Source organism: Musa acuminata, chromosome BXJ1-5, assembly GCF_036884655.1.
Source record: "Musa acuminata AAA Group cultivar baxijiao chromosome BXJ1-5, Cavendish_Baxijiao_AAA, whole genome shotgun sequence".
NCBI classification, from domain to species: Eukaryota; Viridiplantae; Streptophyta; class Magnoliopsida; order Zingiberales; family Musaceae; genus Musa; species Musa acuminata.
This window is the reverse complement of record NC_088331.1, coordinates 30,368,609-30,380,673: the sequence shown is the minus strand read 5'-3', so window position 1 is coordinate 30,380,673 and position 12,065 is coordinate 30,368,609. Positions and strand designations below refer to the sequence as shown.

Sequence of the window (12,065 nt, the reverse complement as noted above, 5' to 3'; positions counted from 1 at the left end):
CGCCAGTGATGGCGGTCCTCGGGGACCTCGCTCATCAAGTCCAGTGGTGCGTGAGTAGGACACTGCCAACACGCAGGTGAGAAGGATCATGGTCGACACTGCCACGCCGTCGGCTTCATTGGTGCTCGTCGACTCTTCAGACCCATCTTGCTGATCCGGTCTCTGATTCTTCTCCGGGAGGGTAGGACCTGTGGGAGCTTTATCGGGAATGGCGGAGGCGTCGAGGAGAAGACCGAAGACTAAGATCGTGTGCACCTTGGGCCTGGCTTCGAGGTCCGAGGAGATGATCGAGAGGTTTATGATGGCGGGGATGAATGTGGCCAGGTTCAACTTCTCCCACGGTTCCCACGCTTACCATTAGGAAACCCTAGACAAACTCCGCGCCGTGATGGACAAGACCGGAATCCTCTACGCTGTCATGCTCGATACAAAGGGCCCTGAGATCCGGACTGGGTTTTTGAAAGATGGCAAACCTATCCATCTACAAAAGGGCCAAGAAATCACTCTCACTACAGATTACAGCATAAAGGGTGATGAAAACATGATATCAATGAGCTACAAAAAGCTAGCAGAGGATTTGAAGCCAAACAGTGCCATTTTATGTGCTGACGGGACTATTACACTTACGGTGCTTGCTTCCGACAACGAGTCAGGACTAGTTCGCTGCCGTTACGAGAATTCTGCAGTCCTTGGTGAGAGGAAAAATGTCAATCTTCCCGGTGTTATCGTCGATCTTCCAACTCTAATAGAGAAGGACAAGGAGGATATCCTGAAATGGGGCATCCCAAACAAAATTGACATGATTGTCCTGTCCTTTTGATGAGGATAGTAATTATGATAAGACTCGACTGACGTCAGATGACGCCTCATGCATCGATCGACGCGATAGCACGTGATCAATGCAGATCGAAACGTCGATCGAGGCACATTAAACACCTTGCTCAAGCTTCGTTCTTCACGTCACGCCAACCCAAGCGTCAGACGCTATCAGCTTGCCCTCTGCAAGTGGGCAGCTCAGGAAGCAGTAAGCTTCTCTATAAATATCCTCTCGTTCATCAAAGAGAGGGAAGGACACAAAAACATTTCTTTATCTGAAACCCCCTCCACTATCATCTGACTTGATCGTCGGAGGGGTCGGGCCGAGCACCTCGGCCCGACCTTTGTGCAGGTGCGAAGCCGAAGGTCCCCGTCGGACGCGCAGGCGAGGAGTTCCTTCCCGGAGGAGACGGCTACATCGTCCCGATCGAACCACCGCACTCGACCACCCTAGCGGGCTCGAGGAACGCCCCAGGGAGATCCCCGTCGTCCGGACCCGAACCGAGCCGCGACGGCCCCGAGGCCACGGCTCAAAGTTGTTTCCCACAACAGAATGGCGCTAGAAGGAGGGCTCGTCTGAATGTCAAGCGATCAGCGAATCCACTTTGGCGAGCCCTCAGCCGTCGGGCTCCCCACCCTGGGGGAACACCCCCCGCATGACGAAACCCGGGACGAACGCCCGCAGCGACGTCGGAACGTTACTGGCAATTGTTCAATGACCCAGGCTTGTCACCTCCCGACGGCGCACCCGCCGGCCCATCGCCGGTGTCACCAGAGGCCTTTCACGACCTCGCTCATCAAGTCCGAGCTCTAAAAGAATGGTGCAGACTATCATCCCGATCGTCTCCCAGCGGACCACTCCGCATACGACTCGACCTTCGCAGCAACAGGAGACCCTCGTCCGGACTCACGCACCACTTCCCAAGCTCCCTGGCTCGCCTCGAAACCCGATGACCTGGCCCGGGAGCCGGGAGGCAGAAGACACGGTGAGCCGCCCCGAGCGCGAGGCTCCGTCCGCAGACTCTACAAATGTCCTGCGAGCTTAGTTGCGCCTTGTCAGTCAAAGACTCGACGAAGTACAACAGGAAGTTCGAAAGTCAAAAGGAGAGCTCAGGGTAGATGGTCAGCAAGGATCCCCGTTCACCCCCGAGATCCAAGATCAAGCGATCCCGTCACACTTTCGCCTCCCTTCGCTGGATGCGTATGACGGCGCCGCTGACCTAGCGGACCACGTGGTCGCTTTTCGCGCCCTGATGGCGCTGTAAGGGACTTTCGACACCTTGATGTGTAGGGCATTTCCAACAACCCTGTGGGGGTCGGCCCACGCGTGGTATAGTACCCTGAAGGTTGGGACCATCGCCTCCTTCGACCAACTCGCCAAGGATTTCGAGCTTAGCTTCCTGGCTTACGCTCGACCAAAGCCGTCCGTGGCGTTGCTCCTCGGACTTAACTAAAGGGAGGACGAGCCCCTCTCCCTTTTTGTGAACCGCTTCACGACGCAAATTCGTGGGCTGTCAGATGCTCACCCCTCTCTGTTGATGCAGGCATTCATGACAGGCCTGCGGCCTTCCAGGTTCTTCTGGTCTCTCATGGAACGACCCTCCGCCGCGGTCCCCGAAATGCTTCAGCGCGCTAGTCAGTTCATCACCGCGGAGACGTGGATGGCTGGGAAACGGGAGGAGCACAAAAAGGTCAAGTCGGAGCCACCCCGACAGCAACAACCCGCTGCGTCCCGGCGTAAATTGGATAGATCCAACCCAAGGCCTCCTCTCCTCGCCTTGAATTCATCCCGAACAGAAATATTTCTCCATGAGAAGGGGAAGGGACTGCTCAAGGAGCCCCACCCAATGAGGAACCCGCGGGAGCTCGCAGACCGTTCAAAATATTGTCGCTTCCATCGGCAACATGGGCACGACACTGAATAGTGCCATGAGCTAAAAAGGCAAATCGAGGAGCTCATCCGTAGAGGGCATCTCGGCCACTACTTTCTGCCGGACAAAGAGCTATCACCTCGCCCGGAGGGCCCCATCGAGCGACACATCGACGTAATCGCTGGCGGTCCCGCATCGGGGGGGGGCGCTCCATGTCGGGAAGGAAGGCGTACGCCAGAGCCGCTCCAGATGTAACCCCTGGACACGAGCCCGAGCCCGAGATCACCTTCCCGACCGGGGTATCCGAGCGACCCGAACACAACGACGCCCTTGTGATATCGGCTACGGTGGCCAACGCGCAGGTGAGAAGGATCATGGTTGACTCTGGGAGCTCGGCCGATATACTCTACTTTGACACCTACCAGAAGCTCGGCTTGGCTAGGGAAAATATGAGGCCGATGTGTTCAGCGCTCACCGGATTCACTGGAGATTCAATATCACCCCTGGGGGCTATTACTCTGCCTTTGACCCTAGGGGCCACACCGAGGTCGAAGACGGTGATGACCACCTTTTTGGTGGTCGACCTTCCCACAGCTTACAACTCCATACTCGGTCGGCTGACCCTCAACAAGGTCAGGGTCGTCGTCTCGACCTACTACCAAACCATCAAGTTCCCGACTCACGCTGGGGTCGGTGAAGTTACCGGAAGCCCCCGAGAGTCCAAGTGGTGCTACCCGACCGCCATTTCATTACACAAGAGGGCCAGGATCAAGCCGCCACTGGAAGATCCGCGAGAAACAAAACAGCCGACCCCTCATCCCGAGCCGAGGGGATCCACCGTTGATATACCGCTATAAGAAGCTCGGCCTGACCAGACGATCAAAGTTGGTTCGGAACTACCCGAACAGGAACGAGAGCAACTCATCGGTCTCCTGCGGGAAAATGCCGACATCTTCGCCTGGTCCCCATCTGACATGACGGGCGTCAATCCAGGGGTCGCACAGCACCATCTCAACATCCCACCTGGCGCTCACCCGGTGAAGCAAAGACCCAGGCGGCAGGCCCCTGACCGGCAACGCGCCATATGAGAGGAGGTGGGCCGTCTCTTAGCGGCTGGCTTCATAGAAGAAGCCAGATATCCCCAATGGCTGTCCAATGTAGTCCTCGTGAAAAAACACAATGGAAGCTGGAGGATGTGCGTTGACTACACTAGTCTCAATAATGCATGCCCAAGAGACTACTACCCCCTCCCGAGGATCGACCAACTGGTCGACGCAACGGCCGGACATGCACGCCTCTCTTTCATGGATGCCTATTCGGGATACAACCAGATCAGGATGGCACCTGAAGACAGAGAGCATACGACCTTCCTCACCGAGCAAGGGGTGTACTTCTATAAGGTCATGTCGTTCGGGTTGAAAAACGTCGGGGCCACATATCAAAGAACGGTGAATAGGGTGTTCGCCCACCGGATCGGCAGGAACATGGAGGTTTACGTGGACGGCATGATCGTGGAAAGCCAAGAGGCCGGAGCGCACCTTGCCGACCTGACCGAGGCGTTCGCCACACTACGCAAGTTCGGTATGCGACTTAACCCCACAAAATGCGCCTTCGGCGTCACCTCCGGGAAGTTCCTCGGGTTCATCATACATGAAAGAGGAATTGACGCCAACCCGGAGAAAGTTCAGGCAATCATCGACATGCAGTCTCCCCGGACGATCAAAGATTTGCAACGACTTAACGGAAGGCTTGTCGCCTTGTCCTGCTTCCTCGCCCGGTCGGGTGATCGCTGCCTCCCCTTCTTCAGGGCGCTCAAAAACCCGAAAAACTTTCAGTGGACGACGGAGTGCGAGGAAGCTTTCAAAAAAACAAAGCAGCACCTGGCCAGCCTCCCCCGACTCGCCTCTGTTTCTCCTGAGGAAAAGCTGGGCCTCTACCTGGCAGCCTCCCCACATGCAGTCAGTTCCGTCCTGATCAAAGAAAGCTCCGGCGAGCAACTTCCGATCTAATACGTCAGCCATGTCCTGAACGGACCCGAGGAGCGCTACCCGCCAATAGAGAAACTCGCACTCGCCCTGGTGCTGTCAGCTCGGAAGTTGCGCCCTTATTTTCAGGCCCACCCGGTGGAGGTCATCACCGACCAACCTCTTCGGCAGGTCTTATCTAAATTTGATGTTGCAGGATGACTTCTCAAATGGGCGGTGGAGCTCGGTGAACACGAGATAAGATACGTGCCTAGGACCGCCATCAAGGCCCAGGCGGTAGCCGACTTCATCGTGGAGTTAACGCGGATGGCAGACGGGGATCTCGAGCAACCTCCCGAAGCTTGGATTCTTCATGTGGATGGCTCGGCCAGCTCGAAGGGTGCTGGCGCAGGGCTGGTCCTGCTCGCCCCCGACGGACGCTCGTTTGAGCGCTCCCTCCACTTCGGGTTTAAAGCCACTAACAACGAAGCGGAATACGAGGCGCTCCTAGCGGGACTCAAGTTGGCCCTCGAGATGCAGGTGGCTGCTATACACGTCCTCACCGACTCGCAGCTTGTGGCTGAGCAGCTCAGCGGTGGATACGAGGCTCGGAACCCAACCATGGCGAAATACCTAGCACGGGTAAGGGACATGACTGCCAAGTTCCCTTATTTTACGTTGTCTAATGTTCCGAGGGAGGAGAACGAGCGAGCCGACGCGCTAGCTAAGCTGGCGTCGAAGCCAACCCGCGAAGCATGGCCGGAGGTCAAGGAGCTTCCTACCCGCGCCGTCGAAGTAGCAGCTACGGCCCCCGGCAGTGCGCCAATCACATGGGTACAGGAGCTGCTACGCTTCAAGCGGGATGGGACCCTTCCCCACGACGAAGTTGCGGCTCGACGCCTACGTCGTACACATGCGTGGTACACTGAGGAGAGTGGGCGGCTTTACAGGCGGTCCTTCACCTACCCCCTCCTACGATGCTTGGAGCCCGACGAGGCCCAAGCGGTCCTGGCCGAGATCCATGAGGGAGTCTGCAGAGAACACATCGGCGGGCGAACCTTGCGCACAAAACACTCCGCCAAGGTTACTACTGGCCGACCATGTGCCGGGACGCGAAAGCTTTCGTGCAGCGGTGTGGTCCGTGCCAGGAACACTCTCGCGCACCCCGACAGCCCACGGTCCCACTCAGCCCCATCGCGTGCGCGTGGTCGTTCGCACAGTGGGGGTTGGACCTGCTCGGACCTTTCCCACCGGCTTCGGGGCAGCGGAAGTACATCATCGTGGGAGTGGATTATTTCACAAAGTGGGTCGAGGCCGAGCCATTGGCGACAATCACGGAACACCAAATGGAGAAGTTCGTGTGGAGAAACCTAGTGACTCGGTTCGGGTTGCCCAAAACAATTATTACGGATAACGGACCCCAGTTCACCGGTAGAAGGTTCCGGGAGTTCTGTTCCAGTCATGGCATCCAGCTAAGGTTCAGCTCGCTGGCCCACCCTCAGACGAACGGGCTGGCAGAGGTAACCAATCGGTCCATCTTGGACGGACTTAAAAGAAGAGTGTCCGCAGCCCGATCGGCCTGGACCGACGAACTCCCTAGCGTCCTATGGTCACTGGGAACCACTCCCAAGACCGCGACTGGAGAGTCCCCGTATAGCCTGATGTTCGGAACCGAAGCTGTCTTGCCAGCCGAGGTGGCTATTGCCACCCTTCGGACAAGGAGCTATGACGAGGAAGTCTCGAACGAGTGACTTCGCGCCAGCCTCGACATGCTCGAGGAGCGACGCGCCGACGCACACCTGAAGGCCCTCTCTTACAAGAGAGCCGTCGCAAGGGTCTACAATAGAAAGGTACGACCCCGGCCGATTAAGTTAGGCGACTTGGTCCTGCGAAAGACCTCAGCGACCCGACCCGAGCAAGGGGGAAGCTAGCCCCCAAATGGGAAGGACCTTATCGGGTCGTTGAGATAATCCGACCGGGCACATACCGACTAGTTAGATTGGACGGTTCTTCCCTGCCAAGAACCTGGAACGTCCAGAACCTTAAGAAATTCTTTGTTTAAAGCAAAGGAAGTCATACAACCGTAAGGAATTTGTTTAGGGAGCTTGCCGACCAGCAGGAGCCAAATGCGTGGGAAACAGCCTTTTTTCATTTCAAAAAAACAAGCTTACAAGACTTGACCCCCACCTACAAAATCAGGCTGAACGCCTTAGAAAACAAAAAAACAAAATCCCCTTTTCACGGGGCGTCTAGTCGGTCGTCGAATGGGACCTCCTCGGGCATGTCTACCCTTTGATCCTCGGGGTAAGAAGTGAAGGGATTCTCCTCTACCTCAAGGTTGGGGTGACGAGCACGGAAACGGGACGTGGCAATCCGGTATCCATACTCAAAGGATACCCGCCCCGTCCGTGTGAGCCCAAGCTCGAATCCCTCGGACTTCTTATACGCCTCGAGGAGCTCTTTGTCCTTGACGGGTCGAAGGCGGGCCTCCTCCGCCAATGCTTCCGAGGCCGCTCTCGCTTCGGCCTTCGCCCCCTCCAGCTTCTTGCTGATGGCGCTCGTCTCCGACTTCAACAGGCGGAGCTCGACCCACTCCAACCTTATTGTTTTTTGGAGCTCCTCGTTCGCTTTTTTCGAGGCCTCGAGCTCCGACGAGAGGCGAGCTGCCTCCGCCTTAGACTCTGCCGCGCGCCTCTCGGCGGCTGCCACGACCTCCGGACCGGCCCCGACACGGACCTCCTCGACCTGGCGGTGGAGCTCGGCATTACGGTTGATAAGGCCCCCGATGATCCGCCCGGTGTCACGCACCCTGTCCATCAGGGTCGTCGCATAATGAAGGATCTGCGAAAGGAAAGGACATGTTAAAAAGGGGTAGCGTCAGACGAACAAAACTAACTAAAGTAAGAAGGGAAGCACTTACCCAGATCAAAGATTAGGCGGACTTGTTAAGCAATGCCTCCGAGGGCAGGACGTATAAATCCCGAGCCATGTCGGGATGAAGCGCGCCTCGAAGGAACGTTGCGGTGGGGTCCCCTCCGGCCCACACCCTGTCCCCCCGGGACAAACCACCCCAGCGGGCGACCAGGGGGTTGATGGGCCTCCCGAGTGGAGCCTCCCCTACCAACCGCGTCAGGAACGACTCCCCGTCCCCGGTTGGTAGTCGGCACAAGTTGCGTACGGAGGTCGGCCGTGGATCCTTCCCAGCCGCACGCCGACTAGGCCCAGCCTCGCCCCAACGGGGGCCCTCCTAAGCCCCCTTTGAAGGCGCCACCTTTGCCTTCTTCCGAGGGCACCCGGCCTCGATCTCCAGTGGGGCATCCTTTGTGCCGGGCTGCGAGTTGGTCGTCAGCGCTGGAGGAGGGGCTTGCGAGTCGGTCGTCAGTGCTGGAGGAGGGGCTTGCGGCGCATCGTTTCCAAGGAGTGACCGAAGGTTCACCATTTCTGCAAAAGATGAGAAAAGCGTCAGCACCAAGGATGAACCACGCAAATACCCGAACCAAACGTCGACTAACGTACCCAGAGGCATCGGGCTGAGACTCGCCTCGACCAGCCACTCCTCGGTCATGTTCCGGAGGGCCTGGGACCTGGGGAGAATCTCCCTGAGCCTCCCCAGGTCGAGGCGCTCCGCTTCGCCCAAACATGGGGTGGTGTTGTCGATCGCCCTCGCAGACCAACGAACTCCGAAACCCCAGTCCTATGCGCGGCTGACGTAAAAAAACCTCCCCTTCCACCCTTTATTATTAGAAGAAGCCCCTCCGACTCGGAAGCCCTTCCGGGCAGACAAAAAGTAACCCCCCGAACCCTTGGTAAGGCGATAACAGGAAAGAAAAAGGTTGAAGGTGGGGGCGATATTGGCGTAGTGGCATTCCCCAAGAATACCACCAAGTAATGCCAAAAGTTCGGCGTCACTTGAGATGGCAAAATCCGTCAGAAAGACAAGCAGGACACAATGAGGGGGTACAGGGGGAGGTGCAAACCCGCCTCCATGGCGTCTAGGGTTAAGGCGAAACCCTTCGGGACCGGGTCGTACGCCCGTTGTCCCGGTTCAGGCACGCCAAGAACATAGCCCCTCGGGATACCATAGCGCTCCCGGAGTCCGACCAGTGATGCCTCACTCACAGAGGAGTCCTGATCATGCGGCCACATCAATGCCTCAAGAGCCCGTGCTGCCTCCCCATCAGATGACTCAAGGGGCGGAGGAGGAATTCCCTCCCTAACTCCGGGGGAATGGATAGAAGAGGAGGAGGGAGAGGACACCATCCTAACTGACCTTAACGGGGGGGTGCTACGGGAGAGGAGAGCGACGCTGGAGGCGAGGAGGACGACCGAAAGAAAGACGGCGAGACCGGAAGGGAAAAACTCAGCAGCGAAAGATGGAGGTGAAATCGGGCGCCCGCTATTTAAAAGGGATGTCCCGCCAGAACTAGCGTCCCTTCGCCTCATGAGAATGGGCAGCAGCCCACTCGCGCACGTGCGTAACTGTCGCGTCGCATCGGAAAATGCCCAAAGGTGCTCCGCCTTAATGAAGGCCTGACGTGGCGATCCCGCCAAAACGGCAGCATCCGGACGCCTTGATCCCGGCGCCCAAAGACGTGCGGCGGAAGCAATCAACTCCCCCTCAGGGGAGAAATTAAATGCGATAGCTCTTTGATCCCCGCCGCCGTCGAACTGAAGGGAGCGCCACCCGAGACCACACCTACGCGGCCAGCCCGCCTACGTTGTGCTCCCCGGCCCTCGGCTGCAGGCCACTCAAGACCACACCTGCGCGGCCAACCCGCCTGCATTGTGCTCCTCGGCCCTCGGCTGCACGTCGCCCGAGACCACACCTGCGCAGCCAGCCCGCCTGCGTTATGCTTCTCGGCCCTCGGCAGCACGCCGTCCGAGACCACACCTACGCGGCCAGCCCACCTGCGTTGTGCTCCTCGGCCCTCGGCTGCACGCCACCCGAGACCACACCTGCGCGGCCAACCCGCCTACGTTGTGCTCCTCGGCCCTCGGCTGCACGCCGCCCGAGACCACACTTGCGCGGCCAGCCCGCCTGCGTTGTGCTCCTCGGCCCTCGGCCACCCGAGACCACACCTGCGCGGCCAACCCGCCTGCGTTGTGCTCCTCGGCCCTCGGCTGCACGCCACCCGAGACCACACCTGTGTGGCCAGCCCGCCTGCGTTGTGCTCCTCGGCCCTCATTGGCTCCATCACCCCTGAGTCCAACCCCGATCGGCCGGCCCACATGCGCCGTGCCCCTCGGATCCGAGTGGTCAGCCCACTCGAGGTCAGAAGCCATGCATCGGACCCCCCCGCATGCAAAAACCGACGCATAGCTCCTTTCGGGGGGGGAATATGATAGGGGTAAAAACAGATTTGACGTAACACACCGGATTTGACGTAATACATCACGACGTCAGCCCCCCCCCCCCCTTGGACGGCACACTGCTCCAGGGGGCGAGCATTAAACATCAACATAATGTGCACCCTCACTCACCGTACCCAGACGACCTCATCGTCTGACCCCGCACGACCGATCGAGGCAGGGGAAGGCGTCGATTGAGGCTCGCCATACCCTGCGGCAGCTCGGCCTTCCACGCAATGCCCACGACGACGACAGGCGCCATCGGAGGTACGGCCCTGCCCCGGCAGGGTGGCACTTCAGGTAACATCAAACTCACCTATAAATACTCCCAGGCCCCAAACGAACGAGGCAAGCACACAGAAGCACAACTTCACCCAAAAACTCCTCTCCCAATCACTGACTTGATCGTTGGAGGGGTCGGGACAAGCACCTCGGCCTGACCTTTGTGCAGGTACTCGACCGGAGCCGACCCAACCCGACGTCGCGGAGCCTTCCAACTGGACCCCCTGCGATCGGCCGCCACAAGACCCCGAGAGGAGTCACGCCTGATCTCAACCGTTCGGACCCCTGAACCAGCCGCGTCGACCCCAAGGTCACGGCTAAAAAAGTTATTTACCATAACAAGTAGATATGTTACTTTTGATGAATTATCTATGTTATCTTTCAAATCTACTAGTTGTACAAATGATAGTGCATAGAAGTAGGTGGAGCTTGAGATTGGTAGTTCTGATTCTTTTCAGTCAAACTCTTCTACTCAAAGAATGCCAGTAGATGGTCCCGAGTCTACTGATGAAGATGATCCAGAGGAAGACCAATATTTCATAGCGACCACGGAGAGATATTCAACCATCATAAAGATATGCAAATTTGGTTGCAGGTGCTTTGTCAGTTGTAGAAGAAACAAGTGAAGTTAGTGAGCCTACTACCTACTCAGATGCAGTTTCTTGTGATAATTCCACTAAGTGGTTGATTGCGATAAATGAAGAAATTGAATCTCTCCATCAGAATAGAACTTGGGATCTTGTGAAGCCGCCTTCGGGTAAGAAAATTATTGGATGTAAATGGGTCTTCAAAGGAAGGAAGGTATTCCAGGGGTTGAAGATGCAAGGTACAAAGCACAATTGGTTGTAAAGGGCTATAGTTAGGTACATGGTGTTGATTTTAATGACGTATTTTCACTTGTTGTTAAACATAGCTCTATTCGTGTTTTGCTTGCTTTAGTTACCATGTATGATTTGGAATTGGAGCAACTTGATGTCAAGATAGCTTTCTTACATGATGAACTTGAAGAACAAATTTACATGGAGTAACCTCATGGATTTGAAGTTGACGATAAGGAAAACCATGTTTGCTTGTTAAAGAAATCCTTATACGGATTGAAGTAGTCTCCAAGACAATGGTATAAGAGGTTTGATTCTTTTATATTAGGTCATGATTACACGAGGAGCATATATGATAGTTGTGTCTACTTCCGGAAGTTAACTGATGGCTCTTTTGTGTATTTGTTGCTTTATGTTGATGATATGCTTATTGCAGCTAAGAATTTATCAGAAATTCACACTTTGAAAATGCAGCTGAGTAGTGAATTTGAAATGAAAGATTTGGGAGCAGCTAAGAAAATTCTTGGCATAGAGATCAAAAGAGAACGAGGAGTTGAAAAATTATTTTTGACCCAAAAAAATTACCTCGAAAAAGTCTTAGAGAGGTTTGGCATAAAAAATGCTAAGCCAGTGAGTACTCCTCTTGCTAGCCATTTTCGGCTATCTACTGCTCAGTCACCACAGTCAGTTGAAGAGGAAGAATATATGGTGCAAGTTCCATATTCCTGTGCCATCGGTAGTATTATGTATACAATGGTTTGTACTCGTCTAGATATTTCACAAGTAGTCAGTGTGGTTAGCAGATATATGTTTCGCCCGGGTAAAATACATTGGTAGGTTGTGAAGTGGATTCTTAGATACTTACAAGGGACTTCAGATGCTTGTTTAGAGTTTGGTAAAAATCGTGACACTATGGTTGGTTTCATCAACTCTGATTATGTTGCGGATCTTGATAAACGAAGATC

The 12,065-nt window shown here is 55.9% G+C and overlaps 1 protein-coding gene across 1 annotated transcript; it reads left to right on the top strand.

The window, feature by feature from the left end:
* Positions 1-388: 388 nt before the first annotated feature.
* On the top strand, positions 389-820 carry LOC103989922 (pyruvate kinase, cytosolic isozyme-like). The gene has a single exon (XM_065183333.1). It carries the CDS (start codon positions 389-391, stop codon positions 818-820), a length of 432 nt encoding a protein of 143 aa, XP_065039405.1.
* Positions 821-12,065: the final 11,245 nt, after the last annotated feature.

Coding starts and splice junctions, on each gene's coding strand:
- LOC103989922 (XM_065183333.1), top strand. CDS start 389: ATGGACAAGACCGGAATCCTCTACGCTGTCATGCTCGATACAAAGGGC.